Source organism: Neopelma chrysocephalum, unplaced genomic scaffold, assembly GCF_003984885.1.
Source record: "Neopelma chrysocephalum unplaced genomic scaffold, ASM398488v2 Primary Assembly neopelma1_281, whole genome shotgun sequence".
Taxonomy (NCBI): domain Eukaryota; kingdom Metazoa; phylum Chordata; class Aves; order Passeriformes; family Pipridae; genus Neopelma; species Neopelma chrysocephalum.
In genome coordinates, this window is record NW_020897943.1 from 444,927 (window position 1) to 464,178 (window position 19,252).

The 19,252-nt window shown below is 46.3% G+C and overlaps 1 protein-coding gene across 2 annotated transcripts; it reads left to right on the forward strand.

The window, feature by feature from the left end:
• The first annotated feature begins 60 nt into the window (after positions 1 to 60).
• Positions 61 to 19,138, forward strand: RNF2 (ring finger protein 2). 2 transcript variants are annotated; one of them, XM_027704481.1, is made up of 7 exons: positions 61 to 238; positions 11,899 to 11,987; positions 12,601 to 12,761; positions 14,062 to 14,277; positions 14,982 to 15,254; positions 16,105 to 16,276; positions 16,718 to 19,138. In XM_027704481.1, exons 2-7 carry the CDS (start codon positions 11,901 to 11,903, stop codon positions 16,817 to 16,819), a joined length of 1,011 nt encoding a protein of 336 aa, XP_027560282.1. In that variant the 5' UTR covers positions 61 to 238; positions 11,899 to 11,900; the 3' UTR covers positions 16,820 to 19,138. The 2 variants fall into 2 exon arrangements, with proteins under 2 accessions (XP_027560282.1, XP_027560281.1); XM_027704480.1 differs by lacking the exon at positions 61 to 238 and adding an exon at positions 449 to 522.
• The last annotated feature ends 114 nt before the right edge of the window (positions 19,139 to 19,252 follow it).

The window sequence follows — 19,252 nt, forward strand, 5'->3', positions numbered from 1 at the left end:
GACGGGGAAGGCACCGAGCGGCCCCCGGCCCCGGCGGGGAGGGAGGCGGAGGAGGGCGCGGGGCGGCCCGGGCTCGGCGGCCCCGTCCGCGCTCCCCCTGCCCAGCCCCGGCCATGAATATGTAACTCCCCTCTATTTCCCGAGCTCCATTGCGGAGCCGCCGCTCGCCATATTGCGCTGCGGGGGTTGCGGCGGCAGCGCCGGCCGGAGGGACCCGGGCGGGACCCGGCGGCACTCGGTGAGCGGGGCCGGGCGGGCGGGGCCGCCGGGGCTGTCCCTGTGGGGGCCGGCCAGGGCAGGGCTCGGCTCGGGCGGTGCCGGTGCCCGGAGCGGGGCTGCCCCGGGGCGGGAGGCTGCGGGGAGGCGTTGCGGGGCGGGGGGCGCCGCTCGGGGCCGGGGTGTCCGGGAGGAGCCGTGGCAGGGCGGCCCCAGCGCACCCCGACCCCGCGGCCGCGGGCACCGAGCCGCCCCCGGGCCGGCGGGGGGCTGCACCCCCCGGGGCGATGTGTATCTATCGTGTAGGTATGTATATGTACGTACGTAGTGTCTGTGGGTGCGGGGGAGCCGCGGGCAGGGGCAGCGCACGCCGCCCCACATCGCAGCCGCAGTACCGCAGCAGCAGCCCCGGAGCGCGGCACTGCGAAACGCCGTCCTTGGGAAGGGAGAGCCGATTAACGCGGTCAGGAGCCGGTATTGTCGGGGCTGCGGATCGCCCCCTCTGTAAAATATGACGGTGAATATGATTTATAGCTCTGCGTCCGCGGTCTTTTGTCTCCGCCGGAGCCCCGCGCATCGGGGTGTGCGAGGGGTGATGCTGGTGCTGGGAGCGACCTGGCTGCTCCTGCTCCTGGGAAAATGTCGCTTCCCACAGGGCAGCAGGTGCAGGGAGACGCTGTGTCGGGAGCTGTGGATGTTCCTCCTCCCTTCGCACCCGCTCTCTCTGCTTCCCATACGAATTTAGCACCTGTTCCTTGCCAAGTTGTTCACTCTGCGGTAGCTGCCTCTCCAGAATCACTTGCCTCCCTTCCACCGTGCACGTATGAAACAAGCACTGAGCAATGTTCTCCTCGGGATTTTTGTAAGCTGTTTGTTTTACAGACCCTCCCCTATGGAAAATAGTTGGATCGTGTGCCTAATTCTGCAGAAATCCAGAGGACAGCTAGTGGAGAATGATGATTTCCAGCATGATAAATCATAATGCAGCCCTGTTTGGAAGTGGTTGTAGCTCTGTGTAATAACTGTGCACTGCACACGGGCTTTTACGGATTAAAGGGAATTGCTTGCATTTGAAAGAACGTGACTGGTGTGCGGGGGAAATTATTGTTGCTTGGGGAAAGTTCTTTAATCAAATATGTCACTCATTTCACTGACAAAGGCTTGATTTGTCATAGGAGTTCCCTGCAGAGGTACTCTAATTTGTATTCATCTGTGTTTTCATTAAAAACTTGTGTAATGAGATCATTTGACTTTCTTATACATCGTGTCAAGCTCAGAGCTGGCACTGGGCCTGTCAGCGGAGAGAGAGGCGCTCGCTGGGACAGCAGCAGAAAATGGATAAGCAGCATAATTTGTGTTAAAATATGTATTTGTTTGAAGAGTTAACTTTGTCAGTTGTTTGGAGGTGGGAGGAATTCCCTCTGGGCAGTGTGAGCTGAGTGTCAGCCATGAGCTTTGTGGCTGGGTCTGGCTCTGTAATGGTCCCTTTCAACAATGACAAGTTTGGAACATCTTGATACCTTATTGACCCTGCAAATCGTCATTGACAATGTTTAAAAACTACCTTAGTTTTTTGTGTTTGACTTTGTAATAATACAGGGAGACAGATGTTGCATTGGAGGTGTTTTTTCACTTCTTCATTGGCTAAAATTCTGACCTGTGGCTTCAAAGCTTTGAAGCCCCAGCCTTGCTGCAGCTGCCAAGAAAAGCACTGCTTGTCATGTTTTAGAGGGGAAATAATATGCAGGCCCTGGCAAAATAAATTGCACAGGTCTCCCTTTATCAATGGTGCTTTGTGCTTTAAGAGTGATATGTGGTAGTGGGTTGACTTGGTTGAGCATCTTGGGGAATTACAGCAGAATTCTGGCATTTTCAGGGCTGTGTTACCAGGAGAAATGTGGTTGGCACCCATAGGAAAGTCATCAGTCTTAGATGTGAAATAGGTGTTGGGAGAACTGAATTTCTGCAGCTTTCTTTAAACTCCTTCCCGTGCTTACAAAAAGAATGGAACTGGGGGAAAAAGGAGCTTCAAAAACCAAGATACCAGTCTGGACTGCTCAGTTGTATTTTTCCTATAAGGAGCACTGGATCTGCTCTTACTGCAGCACCAGTTCTAGGAACATGTGGGAAAGAAATATCGGAGTAAAGGAATTCCCTCCATCATTTTTCCCTAAATACCTTTTACCTATTTTTTTCTGAATAGATCAGCAGCTTAATAATGGTATAGACAGAGAGGAAAAGAGATTGGAGAAGGGATGTTGTCGAAGCTCAGCTTGGTTCTGCTTGTTGATGAAAATAATTGGCCTTCGAAGCTGACCCTAAATTCTTAATTTTCTGAGGAATGAGCAGCATTCAATATTATGGAGCTGTTTAGACTTGTTGCAGTGGAGAAATATTTTAGGAATTATCCCTCTCTGCTTTGCCCCCTCTTCTGGATCGTGGGGCTCCCTTGCAGACAGCTGAGAGTTAGCAGTAGTATTCTGCTAACTAATTAAAAACCTAATCCATGCTTTACTCTTCACCTCTTAGTGATAGCATTAAACTGTTTTGGATAATTACTGGGTTAAACTGTGTGAATATTGCTCCTGTAGTACTGTTTACAAAATGTACAATCTTATTTGTGAGGGAGTCGTTGGAATGCAGATTGTTCTTCGCTGTCACCCAGCTTTGGGCAAGAGCTGCTTTGTTGCCAGATTAACAGTTTGGCTTCTATATATTTATTGTAGCTATTAAGTCAATCATACATGAGATGGCTTGAGTCTTTTTGTCTCTCAAGTGTTGTGGGGGAGTTTATTTTCTGTTTCTTAACAGCCAAGCTGTCTTTTGTTCTCATCAAGAAAATTCTCTCACTGTTGGTTGTGGCTTCACTGTGATAACTGCTAAGTGGGGGGGGAAATCTTTCTGTCTGTCTAACATAGCTCTGGAAAAACTGGAATCCAAGCATATTTCTTGATCTGATATTCTCAGAATTGTTCCTATAATGTAAATGCAACAGAGTACTGGTGCTTGCTGTTAATAAATGGGGTGGATGGCAGGTGTGTTGTGTGCTGAAGAGCAGGATACAAAGGGCTCGCTGGATGTGATCCCAGGACACCTGAATTACAGTGTATTTGACTTGAACTTTCATGATGCTTCTTAAAATGTGCTTAGAAGCATCTTGACACTGTGGCACTGCCCCAGAGCAGCTGTCCAGGAAGGTGATGAGCAGCTTTTCTGTTGGTGGGATGAAAAATTTCAAACCCCCTTCGTTTCCCCATGGAAATAGAAGCAGATCTGTGCTGGCTCCTCAAGCTTTTGAGTTCAGGGTTAGTGTGGTTATTTCCACATGCCTTTGGGTTTAGACTGTCTTGGCAACTGGGTGTTTCCAAGCTTTTTCACCCTGGGCTCGGGATGGGTGTCTGAGGGCTGGAACAGTGCAGCGGGGGCAGCAGGAGGTACAGCCCTGGAGAGTAATTAAATATGGAATATGAATATATCAGCTCTCTAGCTCCTTTTTCAAGTCACCCTGAAGTTGTCTGCATGTTTGCAGGTTCGGATGACAGAGCTGCCTGACCCCACAACTGTCAGGAAGGAACCTGGAATGTGCACACACCTCTGGCTGGAGGTTGGGGTTTGCTCAGTGTTACATTCAGGACTGCAAAGTCCTGCAGGCACAATGGAATCACTGGGTTTCATTTCACCACCAAAAGTAGGTTGAGCTGTTGGGTGGAGAACAGCTGTGTGTTGGTTTTTTTCCTCCTGGTATAACTGTAGCTGTAGAAGTGATTTTTACCAGCAGAATCACCAGCCAAGAACTGTATAGATTCTCCATGTTTCCAGTGTAAAAACTGAAAAGACTGAGTTTTCTCGAGACCCAACCTTTGCTGCCTTTGTGGAGATGGGAAGGGTCATTTGAATTGTAGTGCAGGGATGTTCCAGGGATTAGTGTTAAAATGCACAGCAAATGTAAAGGCTACAGCAGTTGAAATGATCAAACCTCACCTTATTGATTGCAGTGGTCAGGTCTTGCTTTTGGCAGCTGTTACTTCAGGGAGACAGCAAGAAAGTGGTTCCCCTCAAAAAAAAAAAAAGTGCCAGCAGTGCAGGGCAAGGAAAAACCCAAAATCTCATTAAAAATATCCTAAGGCAACACGTATCATTCCTGGCCTGTTTGTGTGAATTTAGTTGCTGCGACAGATTCAGCTTTTCTGGAGTTTGAAGGTTTACTTTTGTTTGCTCCCAAAAGTTTTCAGTCCTTTATCCCTGCTATCTGATACAGTACTGAAATAAATATTAGAAAGGCATTTTTGCTTTTCTCTATCCCAGTTGGTTATTAACACTTCCTAATATGAGAAACTTCGCATAAAATTTAACAACTAGCAGATAAAATCACAATTCTACTCCCCCAGAGTTCTGCTTGATATTGTTGCTTCACAGGGCTAAATTATGGCTTGGTAGTGGCTGTTTTCCTTTTTATTTGAGTTGTTGGCCAAGGTCTCTGGCACAGTTGAGGTCAAGTGCTTGCCTGATCTATTGACCCACATTAACAGTGAAAAGCTGCTGTTCCTGTACCAGTTGTGGGGTTTGTTTTCACTCCTGGCAGAAGCATTAATGTTGCAGCATATTTTAATACTAGTTTGGACAAGATATCAGTGGTGTGAAAGGCAAAGTACCAGGATTTGAGCTTTAGTGATTAAAGTAACCTTACTGCCTGATGCATTAGAACAGTGGGCAATGTTTGCCTTTTTTTTGGTGTGTGTACCAAAACCTGTGAAGTTTTCTAATCAATCTCTTTGAGATTAAAAAAAAAACTAAGCTTTTTAATTAAATACACAGAGAAGCACCAGCTTAAAATCACAAACTTGTGTCACATCCCAGGGTATGTGACTGTTCTTAACACTATGATAAAACAGCCTGGAGTATCATAAGAAGTGTAATTTGGTACTTTTTTTTTCCTTACTGCCCTTGCCATCTAAACCAGGAGGAATTATGTCCCTTTGGACACTCCTGTCAGCGTTGGATCCACTGAACCCTTCCAGAGGTGTCCATATGCACAGCAGATGGTTTGTGTGAGGTCACACCCCAGGATGAGCAGCTTGGCAGCCAGGTTGGGAATGCTCCATGGATCAGTCCCTCTCAGGACATGGGGAATGGCGATGGAAGATCCCATATCTTAAGGCAGCAGGCGGAACACTTTCTCAGGAGAATAAATACAGTGAAGAAAGTGTAAAAGACCATGTGCTTCCAAGCCTGTGGTGTCAGAAATGCCAATATGATTTTTTTTCCCCTCTGTCAGATGTCCAGCAGCTTCCAGACATTCCATAATCACAGCTTTAGGTGTCGTTACTTGCTTTTCAAGCAAGGATTTTTTTTTAATGGTGAAGAGAAAGACCTGTTAAGTTTCTGGGCAGGCTGTGGGAAAAAAGGAGTTTGGGACTAGTTATCAGGGAAACTAAAAACTGGGATCTGGTGTGATTTAGAGGGACGGTCATGTTGGGAAAAGGTTTTTAGTGTAATCAACTGTGGCGGCTGTTAAACTGTGGTGGTGCCTCGGATTTCTCTGCATTCCTCAGTTTTATTGGCTGCTTTGGGACATTTTTGAGTCTGTGGTCTTGAATTAATTATGCAATGTCTTTCCCTCCTGGCTGGGAGTGCTCCAGGGCAGCACTGAGGTTGTCTCTCTTTGCTGCTGCTCTTTATAGACTGGCAAACCTCACATTTCTCAGTATTTAAATGTACAACTTGGCACAGGTTTGAGTGTGTCAACACCAACATCTGCCACTGGTGTATTTACAAATAGTTTTATTGTATTAGGAACTTCTCCACTGTGCCAGTCCATCTCTTATCTGCCATTCAGTGGGACTTGGATGGACCCATCTGAACGTAGAATTTTTATTTTAATATTAGTTATCTGGTTTTATTATAGTGAAACTGTTTTCTCAGCCATAGTGGGGCCATATTGATACAATTGATCAAAACATTTGAATGTTCATCTCTTCATTTCCTTCTGTAAATACAGGAGGAAAATAGGATGGCAAGGAACCCGGTGAAAACACTGTTAAATCGGGATTGCCAGGGTGGTTATCACATGTTTAATTTTTAATGACTTATAATAGTGAGAGGGTAAATCTGCTTTAAGTTGTTTCATCACATCCGACATCGACCGTAACCCACGTCCCCAGGTGCCACATCCACGTGTCTTTTAAATCCCTCTAGGGGTGGGGACTCCACCACTGACCTGGGCAGCTCTGCCAGTGCCTGAAGGAAATTTTCCCAAAATCCAACCTGAACCTCCCCAGTGAGAGGACTGTGCTGGCATTTGTGAGGATTTTTGGAGGACTGAAGGTGGTGGTGAAGGTTGTAATGATGCAGGTGGTTTTAAATACACGCTATCAAAAGCCCAGTTCGGAATCCAGGGATGATGCCCTGACATGGATCTGATTCCTTTCTTTTCAGCAACACTCTTGGCCCTGGAGTTGCTGGTGTGCTGGTTTCTTTGTGGAGCACAGATCACAGAATCACAGAATCAGCTGGGTTGGAAAAGACCTGCGAGATCATCAAGTCCAGCCCTTGATCCAACCCCACCGTGGTTCCCAGACCATGGCACTGATGCCACATCCCGTCTCACCTTCAGCACCTCCAGGGACACTGACTCCACCCCCTCCCTGGGCAGCCCATTCCAAGGCCTGATTACCCTCTCTGGAAAGAATTTCTTCCTAATATCCAACCTAAGCCTCCCCTGGCACAAGGGGAACATGGTTTTAAAACTGAAAGAAGGTAGGTTTAGATTGGATATTTGGAGGAAATTCTTCCCTGTGAGGGTGGGGAGGCCCTGGCGCAGGTTGCCCAGAGAAGCTGTGGCTGCCCCATCCCTGGAAGTGTCCAAGGCCAGGTTGGACGGGGCTTGGAGCAACCTGGGCCAGTGGAAGGTGTCCCTGCCCATGGCAGGGGCTGGAACAAGATGGGATTTTAGGTCCCTCCCACCCAAACCATTTTGGAATTCTATGATGATACAATTCTATGTCTCTTCTCCCTTGTTCTTTATTGTGATTCAGTGTTTCCATCACACCCAGACAGTCCCAGGACGTGTTTGTTTGTAAGCTGAGATATGACCCGGGTGGAAAGCGCGGTGCTGTAAATGTTTGTTATTTGTTATCAGATTTGGCTTCTGAAGCTTGGAATTGCTATTTGGAGTTTCAGCTTCATACTTTATATTAATTTGGCATCTTTTATAGTCCTTTAATTGGCTGTGATTGTGCTGTGCACGTGAGACTTGTAGTTAATGTGTGCAAAATGTTTGAAATGCTGGTGTTGTGGAAGTGTTGGGAGCCTCTCATTTTTAACTGTGGCAGGCATTTATGAAGGAGCTCACATTACCCATCAGTATTAACTATAAAGTGTTTGGTAATAATTTTGAAATTAGCCCATTACTATACTTTTAGGCATTTTATGAATAGCTGGAACTGTTCACTTGATAACATTGATTTATTTTTTTTTTAATCTGATCCTCATGAATTTGCAGATTGATGGTTAACCTGCCCCCACTTACAGCTCTATCCTAAGTGTTCTTTTTCTTAAATACATGGCTATATCATGTGTTTATGAAGAAAACTCCCATTTAAGCAGATTTGCTGGATGTTCTTTATAACATAACAGGTGTCTGAGGGCCCAATTCCCTTGTTGCTGTTTCAACAGCTCAGACAAATGGATTCTACTCTGTATAAAACCAGTGGTCACTGTTGTCCCAAAAAAGCCTTCTGATGTTTCTTATGCTGGCAGGGAGGATGCTCACAGAATAATTGGCCACATAGATTGTAAAAGGTCAGATTTCTTCAGCTTCTTATTGTGGCAGTGGTTTATTGGTTTATTGGTGGTAGTTGCTGTTGGCTTTTTTTGGCTGGGTGACTTTCTACACAGCAAAACTAAGGATAAATGTCTCTGATAGTGAGAGAACTCCATCATCAGAATAATTTGGGTTGGAAGAGACCTCCAGAGGTGATCTGACACAACCTCCTGGTAAAAGCAGGTCAGGTTATTCCCCCCCACATCCCACTGAGTGTGACTGTCTCCGATGCTGGATGGAAATACTTTCTCGTTTTGGTACCTTAGGTAATTGTTGCTTTCTGTCTGGCTCGTAATGTGAGCCCACAACACAAGCTCCTCGAGGTTTCAAATGGGATTTTAATGTCTGAAGCAGACAGTGATGATAGAGAGCAAATCATATCCTAATTTGTGTGTTGGAGGTGAGCTGCCCCACAGAGCCACTGTGTTGGGATTGCAACCCTGACCATCAGTGCATGGGGTTGAACTTGGTGTTAGCGGAGCTCGGCTGTGATTGTGTCGAGGGAAGGTGACTGTGCACGTGGCAAATAGAATATTGAATTCAGTTTGCAAACAGGAGGTGAAAACCTTCCCAGTAGGGGATGTTGTGACATTGAACTTCACTGGGAGGACAAGGCCTGGTGGGTGAAGGGACTAAAGCCACTGCAGTAAGACTTTGCTCTCTTGAGCTGAGCCCCTTTGGAGATCAGGGTCATTACAGGCAGTGCCACATAAACTCAGGAGAGGCAGCTGGAGGAGTGCTGACAATAAGGAGGAAGGGGAGGCAGATGCAGTGACACACTTGTTCAGGATCACTGAGCAGTTCAGTTCAGAGCTGGGAACAAATTGAGCTCCAGGCCAGAACCTGATTCCGCTGTCTCCCAGGAATCTTTTGATCTGGAGAGGAAAAAACTTTCCAAACAGTGTGAATACTAAAGGTAATGCTGGATTATAACCTGCTGTTAGTTGTCCTATGTTATAACTGAATGTAGAGCCATCCGAGCTGCCAGTGAACTGCAGGGAAGATTCATTTCTTCAAACAGTGTCTTCCAGAATTGTATGATTTTTTTTTTCCAAATCAAGCTCTCCAATCAGAAAGTAAAAGCAGAGAAAACTTAAATTTCAGACTTTTTTATTTGAATAAATTTAAATGAATGACGGAATTGAAGACTTTGTGAAAACATGCAATCTGCCCCCGGTACTAGTTATAGTACGAGAGAGAGAGTAAAACCCCAAACTCTAATCCTTTTAAGCCTCCAAGTAACTGCAGTATGATACCTGTTTTGAAAGGACCTAATCCTTTGGAAAGAAAAACCGGAATGGCTGAAGGTGCTGTTGAACTTGGCACACCAAGAAGAAGTCTAACTCTTACTGTTTTAAGTCTAAATATTTACCTTTTACAACTTGGAACAGAAATCAGTTGGTCTCTAAGATTTTAATACTCTGTAAAAATATGTGTAATAGATTTTTTTTTAAGAGCCTGATGCAATTTTTTTTTTCCTCAAAAGTGGTTTTCTTCATGAAAGTATCAGAAATCTGGACTCTGTTTAGAGTTGCATTGGAGTGATGTGGTTATGGCTGGGTTTGTGGGTTATCTGCTCCAGCTGCTTGGCACCATTCCAGCCTTTCCCTGCCCTCAGGGAGTGCTGACACAACCACACCTGCTCTTTAGCCTTTGCCTGGGCTAAAATAGGGCTAAAATGGGCATTGCAGAGCATTTTGGAGCATAATCCACGTTGTGAGGGATCTCTGGGGGCATCCAGGGGAAAGCCTCTGGTTCCCTGGTTAAAGCAGGACAACCATCACTGTTAGTGCCAACAAAGGAACTTTAGGGAACCAATATAGTGCCAACATAGGGAGCCTTACATTGTTCTAAATGACAAATTTTGAGATGTAAGTCGAGGAGCTGTGGTGTATTGGTGGGTCTGAGGGGTGGGAGAGCTCTGCAAGGTAAGTTGGGAAGAGCAGGAGCAGAGAGACCTCCTTCAGAAGAAGGACACTGGCATAAATTCCCCAGTTGGTGAGGAGGCAGGAGATCCAAGGGCCTTTCACAGGGGCTCTTCCACACTGGTATTTTTCCCCTATAACTGTCTGTTTTCCAGCACTTCAGGAACAAGACTTATTTTCTTGTGAAGTTTTGGAACCCCAACCATTTTTCTTCAAATTTGTTTTAGAAAACGAGCACAAAGAGCGGGATTGCATAAGCCCTGTTTTCCAAGGAAATCAGGCTTAAATAGGAAGTTTTCAGCTGGAGTGATGTACTGCTCTTTCCTGGAGCCACAGGCTCATCTCCCACCACTGTTCAGCTTGTGGGTGAAGTTTGGATTTATAAAGTCAATCCAAAGTTTCCTGAGCTCCTTAAGAACAGCACAGGTGGCGTTTGTTTTATTTTGTTTTTAACACTGTAACAACATGGAGAACTGAGAAACAGCCTGGGTACCACAAATCAAAATTGACCCATTCTGATAATCTTGAACAATCCTCCTGTTTCCAGTTTTCTTGTACAAAAGACACAAATCAACCAGGCAAGTTTTAGGACTAAACACCTTGTTTCCCTTTTTCCAGCTGCTGTTTGGAGCAGGGGAGCAACAGGGAATCAAACCTGGAGAAATTAGATGAGCTTTAAGGTCCCTTCCAACCCAAAGTGTTCCAGGATTCTACTTAATAGCCATAACAGTGGATGTGGCTACTTTATGTCAGGCTTTTTTCCCCCCTCCTTCTTTTTTCCTAAGGTGAGAAAACTCTGATTTCTGTGCCTGGATGGAAGTAGATCTAATAATCTTCACTGCACTGCTTCTCTTGCTTTTCCCTTCACAATTAATTAAACCTTACAGAGTAACCTTGTTCTCCAGAGAGTTTTTGGCTTTTTTCATATAGAACTTGATGAGTTGGAAACTGGATTATAATGTATGTGGTAGATGCTGATAGAAAACGCATTTGGCTGCTGAATTGAAGGGTCTGGAAATACAAATTTAGGTTTAAAAAAGTGGTAAAAGAAAGGAAGAAAGCACTTCTTCCACCGAGTAGAAATGTCTGCAGCTGTAATCTTGCTACTTCTACAGTTACATTTATTTTTTTAAACATACTCCTCAGTCTGGGGTAAGTTTTCCTGCTTCAAGGCAGGCATTTTTGAAGAGGTGGGAAGGATTGCCTCCTCTACCCCAGTGTGAGAGTATCTTTTGTTCAGAAACATCCTTTCCTTTCTGTCGTTTTCCCCTCACTTTTTCATGTCTGCAGTGACCATGTGTGATAATTTTGCCTTATCTCATCCAATAATCCCAAAGTTCTGATGGGACAGCGTTGCATTTTCTCTGTGTGGTCCTTTGTTTTATCGGTCAGTGACTGCATTGCACTTGATCTTTCAGCATTCCCTAAACTTCTGTTTGGAAACTCCATGCAGTGTGTTTTCAGGAGGAAGGAAAAGCCATCCTGGTGTGCCCCAGTGAGCACTTTCAGCTGGTTTTTGTGTCATGTCTAATTTTGCCCTTCCCCTTGGTCAGGAGGCAGACCCTGCTGGACCCCTCTGCACATTTGTGAGTGGATGTTTGAGGAATATTTTCCACATCAGGTGGCGTTTGCAGCGTTGGCATCGCACGGCCAAAGTTTTATGGCCTTCAGTTCCGTGTCACTTTTGTTTAACAACTCAGTTGATTTTTGCCAAGTGTTCACGGCTCACTGGCTCCCTCAGTTTTTCTGCAGGGGCACAGAGCATGGATTATCCGTGGAGCTGTGGATGAATAAGTGTTCCCCCAGAACTCCTGCTTCGCTGGCACAGAGGCTGCTGTGTCTGCGAGGATCTGGAATTCCACTGGCTCGGGAGAGGGAGTGGATCCTGTACCGGGCACACAGGAGTGTTGAGCTTGTTTCTCTTCTCCTTCCCAGCCATGTCTCAGGCCGTGCAGACCAACGGGACGCAGCCCCTGAGCAAGACCTGGGAGCTGAGTCTGTATGAACTGCAGAGAACACCTCAGGTAATCCTCGAATCCCAGAGTGCTTGGGTTGGAAGGAACCTCTGGAGATCCCCCAGTCCAACCCCTGCCAAGGCAGGGTCACCTGGAGCAGGTGACACAGGGACATGTCCAGGTGGGGCTGGAATGTCTCCAGAGAGGGAGACTCCAGGCTCTCCCTGGGCAGCTGTTCCAGTGCTCTGCCACCCTCATGGAAAGTTCTTCCCGTGTTGAGGTGGAACTTTTTGTGTTTTTGTTTCTGGCCATTGCTCCTTGTGCTGTCCGTGGGCACCACTGGAGAGTCTGGCACCATCCTCTGACCCACCTTGGAGTTGTTGATGTGCATTAATGAGATCCCCCTCAGCCTTCTCTCCAGACTAACCAGACCCAGCTCCCGCAGTCTCTGCCTATAACACAGATGCTCCAGACCCCAACTCATCTTCATGGCCTCCACTGGACCCTCTCCAGTAGCTCCTTGTCTTCCTTGTGTGCTACAGAGCTGGCCTTGCTGGCAGTTTGATGTGTTTATGTAGGTCCTGTTTTGTCTTCTTGCCGTGTTTCCCTGTAGTAACACAGGCCACCTCCATGAGGGAGTGTCTAAATTCCTTCAAAGAACTTTTCCTTTCCGTGGCACTAGGAAGCCATCACGGATGGGCTGGAGATCGTGGTGTCCCCCCGGAGCCTGCACAGCGAGCTGATGTGCCCCATCTGCCTGGACATGCTGAAGAACACCATGACCACCAAGGAGTGTCTGCACCGGTTCTGCGCCGACTGCATCATCACGGCCCTGCGGAGCGGGTGAGTGACACCGGGATGGCACCGCGGGAAAGGGGAGCCAGGACAGGCTGAGGCTTCATGTGGGACAGTCACTGTACACCTTTCACACCTCCTTCTTCCACCTCCAGCCATCTCTGGCACACAGATCTCATTCTTCCCTCATGAAAAACCATCCCAAAACTGTTTCTTGCAAGGAATTGAAACCCTCTTTTATATTCTTTTTTTTTAACAGTTTAATCCAGTAACAGTAAACCAAACGTTACTTTCAAAAATAAATTTCATTTCCCTTATTCATCCTTTTCCTAATAATAAGTTTCAGATTGTGTGGCCTTCAGCTGTAGCTCTGCTTCCAAGCTTCATTCCTGTGCTAAAGTGCAAATATCTTTTCTTGTATTCTTCAGTTACGCGTTCGTATTTTCCCAGATAGAATTCTGAGGTCACCAACAGCAATTAAGGCAATGGTGTTTTTATTTCTGATAATGGCAATTATCTGTGTCACGCTTGATTTGCTGTGCCTGGGTAAATTCTGATGAGTAATTAGGAAAAATTCATTAGAGGGAAACAAGAAAACCATCAGGAGTAAAGACACCAGGCTTTCAGCTACTGAGGCCTCTTCCTCTCTCAGGAAAAAGATGATGTGATCCTGCCGTTTTAGTTAAATGAGCACAAAGTAGTAGGAAGGACAAGATTGGGTTAGTTTTCCCAGTAATTAGTGCTTGAACAATTGAATAGATTTCTTAGCCTTTGTTTTGCCCTGGGAGTGCTAGAAATCATGGAATCACAGAATCCCAGAATGGTTTGGGTTGGAATGCACTTTAAAGGTCACGCAGTCCCACCCCCTGCCATGGGCAGGGACACCTTCCACTAGCCCAGGTTGCTCCAAGCCCCGTCCAACCTGGCCTTGGACACTTCCAGGAATCCAGGGGCAGCCACAGCTTCTCTGGGCAACCTGTGCCAGGGCCTCACCACCCCCACAGGGAAGGATTTCTTCCTAAGACTGTGCCTTAATATAATTTCCACTAGACATCCATTTTTTCTAGGTGAAAATCCAGCCAGAGAGTGAAGGGAAGAACCGGCTGGCAGAGTGGGACTTTTGAACTCCTTGGTCTAAACACAGTTTGTTCAGACATACCTTAAAATAAAAACGCAGCAGGGAGAGGTATGTTTGGGATTTTTGTTTAAATATCTGCAACTACCATCCCAGATTTACTATAAATACTGAGTCTTAGTGAGCCCTTTGACTAAGAATGGCAGCAGCAGGGCAGAGTTTTGTCCCTGCTGGAGGGTTAGTGCCGTTTGCTTCCTTCTTGTTCCCGTCCAGCAACAAAGAATGTCCCACGTGTCGCAAAAAGCTCGTTTCCAAGAGATCCCTGCGCCCGGACCCCAACTTCGATGCTCTCATCAGCAAGATTTACCCGAGCAGAGATGAATATGAGGCTCATCAGGAGAGGGTGCTGGCAAGAATCAGCAAACACAACAACCAGCAAGCCCTGAGTCACAGCATCGAGGAGGGATTAAAGATCCAGGCCATGAACAGGTACGTTAATCGTGTCATTTGTCCACGTGTCACCTCGTTTGCCTTCAAGCTAAAAATATGCTGCCTGTGTAGCTTGAGAGTCCTCTCCTCTCCTCTGAAGTCTGCCAAAATAATTTTCAGCCTTTGGCAAAACAGTTTTTAAGCTTTTGCCTACTAAGAGAAACCTTTGTACCGCTCCCTGCAACTCCTGTGGTGGCCTGATGGAGATTTCAGCTTAGTTTTACCCAATTATGGCTGTCATGTCTTGGATAACAACCCATAACACAAGGAATCCTGTACCAAAATACTACCCTTCCATGCAAATAAATGCACATAATACCAGGACTTAAGTTTTAGTTGCAACTTAACTCACAGGCTGGAATATGTGGTGATTGCACTGTAGTGTCCATTGAAACTTCAAAGAGCCACCTGGGAAAGAGACCCCAAACTTTCTGTTGTGGTGAAGCATGGTGTGATTTGTATTTTTAATCACACATAGATTCATGTTTAGATGAAAATAATGGTCTGCAATTGCCTGAAAAGCAACTGTATGAAGTTAAAATGGTCTTAAAACATGTCTGAAAGTTGTTTGAGGGATAGGAAAAAATTAACGGTCTTGTCTATGAGAATCTTTTTCTAAAAAAAATATTGATATTTGTACAGGGCCTGTCCCCTGGGTGAATTCTGAGTGGGGATCAGGGTTTGTCTGTATTTATTGTGCCCAGGTTACAGAGGGGCAAGAAGCAGCAGATCGAGAACGGCAGCGGAGCAGAGGATAACGGAGACAGCTCCCACTGCAGCAACGCCTCCACACACAGCAACCAGGAGGCAGGGCCCAGCACCAAGAGGACCAAAACCTCGGATGATTCCGGGCTGGAACTGGACAATAACAACACCACTGTGGCCATAGACCCTGTGATGGATGGGGCCAGTGAGATCGAGCTGGTCTTCAAGCCTCACCCCAAGCTGATGGAGAACGACGACAGCGCGCAGACGAGGTCAGTCTGCTGCTCCTCTCCCTGTGCTCTGCTCCTCCTTGCTGCTGCTTTTGGCTTCTGTCACCTCTTGGGGCTTGGAAAAATCCATTTACTTTGGTCACACAACATCCTGTTCAGCCATATCACAGAGTCACACAGTGGTTTGGGTTGGAAGGGACCTTAAAGCCCATCTTGTTCCACCCCCTGCCATGGGCAGGGACACCTCCCACCAGCCCAGGTTGCTCCAAGCCCTGTCCAACCCTTGTGTGTCCAACCCTTGGACACTTGCAGGGCTGGGGCAGCCACAGCTTCTCTGGGCTCCAGTGCCAAATGCAAATGAGCACTCCTTCCCTCTTCCTATTCCAAGTCAGGTACTGCTCAACTATTGGAAAATTACAGTAATGAGCTGTTTCAAGCCTTTGATCACAAATAAAGATGTTTTTAAGTTTTTTTTTAGCATTGCAGTTCACAGTAGGTAGTGGGATAATGGTGTAGTATCAGCCCCTTTCTACTATTCTGAGATTCTTTGGGAATAAACAAACCTTGTGGAAGTGTCAGCAGTTTTCAGAGCAGCTTTGTGCCAGCAGGATTTGCAGGCTGGAAGCTTTTCCTGGCTTTTTTTTGTTCATAATCCAGTCCAAGCACTGACAGCAAATTTTGGCTCACAGCAATGAGTAGTTTTGTGGAGTTTCCTCAGGTCTCTTCTTGGCTTTCTCTGCTGATATGTCTCTGTAATGTCTGTCAATCCGTGAGAAGCTCCAGCTGTGAGCTGTCTTTAAAGGCCTTTTCACAACTGGTGTTTAATATTTGGAGGCATTCCAGATGTTTTTTCCCCGTCCCTGCTGCTCAGACGTTGTGGTTGCTGTCACAGGTACATCAAGACCTCGGGCAATGCCACAGTGGATCATTTATCCAAGTACCTGGCTGTGAGGTTGGCTCTGGAGGAGCTTCGGAGCAAAGGAGAATCCAACCAGATGAACCTGGACACGGCCAGTGAGAAGCAATACACCATCTACATCGCCACTGCCAACGAGCAGTACACTGTAAGCACCTCTGGCCCACACTAAATCCCACTGGTAACATGTCCTTCAGACAAATCTGACTCAATTCCACCCAGCTGCACTTGTCCCGAGTTGGCTTGAGGGTAAAATCCATGGCACTGGGTTATTTAGAAGCAGATGAGCTGCTTGTCAGGAAAATGGAGGCAGCAAAGGCTTGGTTGGTAGAAAAGGAGGCACATGAATTACTTTGGGAAAATGCAGTGGTGCAGTAACTACAAGCTGGCTTATGGTGTTATTTTCCAGTTAAAATGGACAAGGGAAAAATAACACTTCATCTGAGAATCTTGGGGTTTGGTGAGCTTGTAACTCGTGCCACATTTTTGGGGACTCCTTCAAGCCAACACGTTGAAGTGTTATTTAAGGAGCCTGTTATTTACAGCATGACCAGATTTACTTCATTTGTGTCTTGCTCTTCTCTTGCAGGTGTTAAATGGGTCGTTTTCCCTGGAACTGGTCAGTGAGAAGTACTGGAAGGTGAACAAGCCCATGGAACTGTACTATGCGCCCACGAAGGAGCACAAATAGGCCATGCTGGGAAACTGGGCTGGGACTGACTCTTTTTATAGCTACAACTTCTTTAATATGAAAAGAAGGCACCACCAGTATCTTCCTGGACAATACCTGTGCTGCCTTCGGGCACCCTCAGTATACTCAGTAATATGATTAGACAGTATTCTGGGTCGTATTTAATTTAGTCTTTGGGTTGGGTTTTTTGGTTTTTCCCTAGGAGACTAAATGACCTTCTCCATCCAGTGCATTCCAGTGTTTGACATGCTTTTTTTGTTCCTAATGCATGATGACTGAGCGAGTGTTCCAGTTTGGAATGTCTTCATTTTGTCCAGGTAAATCTGGATTTCTCCTACATTTGACACAGTTACAGTAGCCTCTGTGAACTATTGAGTGTTGGATGGCCAAGGAAGTCTGTTCAATAGTAGCATATGCCAAGGAAGGTGTTAAATGTTAGAATTTGGTACCAGTTCTCCATCTGAAAGATTGGTAGAAAACGGATTTTGGATGGCCTTGCAGCTAGAGGTGATTCCCTAGGAAAGGTTTATTAAGTCATTTTCTTGTGAACAAATGTGAGTTTGGCATCTTGGGAGAGGCATCACTGCCCATGGCAGGGGGTGGAACGAGATGGTCTTGAAGGTCCCTTCCAACCCAGACCATTCTGGGATTCTGTGATTCTAAATAGAGCTGCAGTGAGAAAACTTGGAACTCTTGCTGTTTACTGGGCTTAATTTGATCCTTCAGGGCAAGGGGATTCATGAGATTGGTTTGGTTTTCAGTCAAAACAAGCCCAAACAACCCAAACCCATAACTCTTCCCCATGCAGGATGTGCCAGTGTTGATGATTGCCTCCTGGCCTCTCTTACAATGCCCTGTCCTCACAGCTTAAGGGAAGTAAATGTTGTGGAAGCGTCACAGCCCTGCTCTGTTCCCTGGAGTGGGATCTCTATTGTGAGCATGTTAGAATGGGCTCTAAAGAACTGTCTGGAAAACTTGTTTTTTAAAGCAAATCCCCCGAATTCCAGCACGTGGCCATCAAAATGCTTTGCTTTAGGGAATTGTGCCACCCCAGCAGTGACCTTATCCTGGTGTGTGAGTAGGAAAGACTTCAACCATAAGCTGCTCCAAGATTCTCCTTTTTTTTCCTTTGCCATAGCTTTAACAAACATGGCTTAGCACTTTGGAAGACAACTTTAGTACTTGACAACGTGTACCATTGAGTGTCTTAACCTTAGGTTCGAGTGTTCCAGCTTGGCACTGGGCCCTCGTGTGAGGCCCGGGAGCTGCTGTTTGCATGTCCCACCCCTCTGTCCTGGCTCTGGGCTTGGCTGTGGCTCTGGGGGAGCTGCTTCCCCTGCGTCCTGCCTGAAGGATGTTCTGTCCCCACGAGGTTCCCTTTGCTGGAGGACTTGCTGATGACCCTTCACCTCTCTGCACCTGGAGCTCGAGGCAGAGCTGGTGATGGGTGAGAAGCAAGACTTCACACCACAGTGTTGCTCCTCCTGTGTGCTGCCCGCAGTTCCACTGGTTTTGGCATGTGCTACACCAGTATTCCAATGCCTGGGGATTCTCCTGGGAAGGATTTACCCTTCCCTGGCTCCAGGCTTTCCTAGCACCTGTAAATACGTGGTCCTTTCCAGCTGCTGTTCCAGGTCAGCTTTATCCCGCTGAAAACTGCACAGGCTTCCTTGAGTAACTGAATTGTTTTCTCTGACTGGAGAGACTTGGGGGTTTGTGACTTGAAGTTTTGAAGCCCCAGAGCACAGAGGGGGCAGTTCTTAAGGAAATATGTTCTTACTTTCTGGTGAAACGTTGCTGTATAGACTAGTAGTGCATGTCCACAGAATATAAGCGGGGGGTGGGGGAGCAGCCATGGGAAATGCTTTAAATTCATGGGGAAACTTCTAGATTAGTTGTCAGCATCCCTTCCGGTGTGAGAGCTGTAGGGATGAACAGGCCCTGAAGCAAGAGGGGTGTTTGTGAAGCTGAGCAGTCTGTCTAGGAGCTGTCTGTCACTTTGTCCCCAGTTCTTTCAAAGAGCGTGGGAGAATGTGAAGCTTTTATTTTCATGTTGTAGTGAATTTCCTGAATATTTATGTTCTTTAAATATTATATATATAATGTAGTTGTTTGATTAAACCATTGATTGCACTGTGACTCTTTAGTGCTAGAAACTATTTTATTTTCAACATGACGTTACTCTTGCCCCTTTCAAAGCCATGTTATTTTTAAGTACATAACATGTTAGGTATGGGTAAGCCTAACTTAACTATCTCCTATCCAACTAAAGTCCCACTGAAATGCTCAAACTGACAATAAAAGCAAAAATGTTATCAAGAACCTGTTGGAACTTCCAGTGCTGCTTCCTGTTGTAGCTGATAAAAGAAGCCCTTTGGGGTATGTTTTAGTGCTGTCCCCGAGCTCCACCGTGTTGGGTGTTCCAGTCCCTTG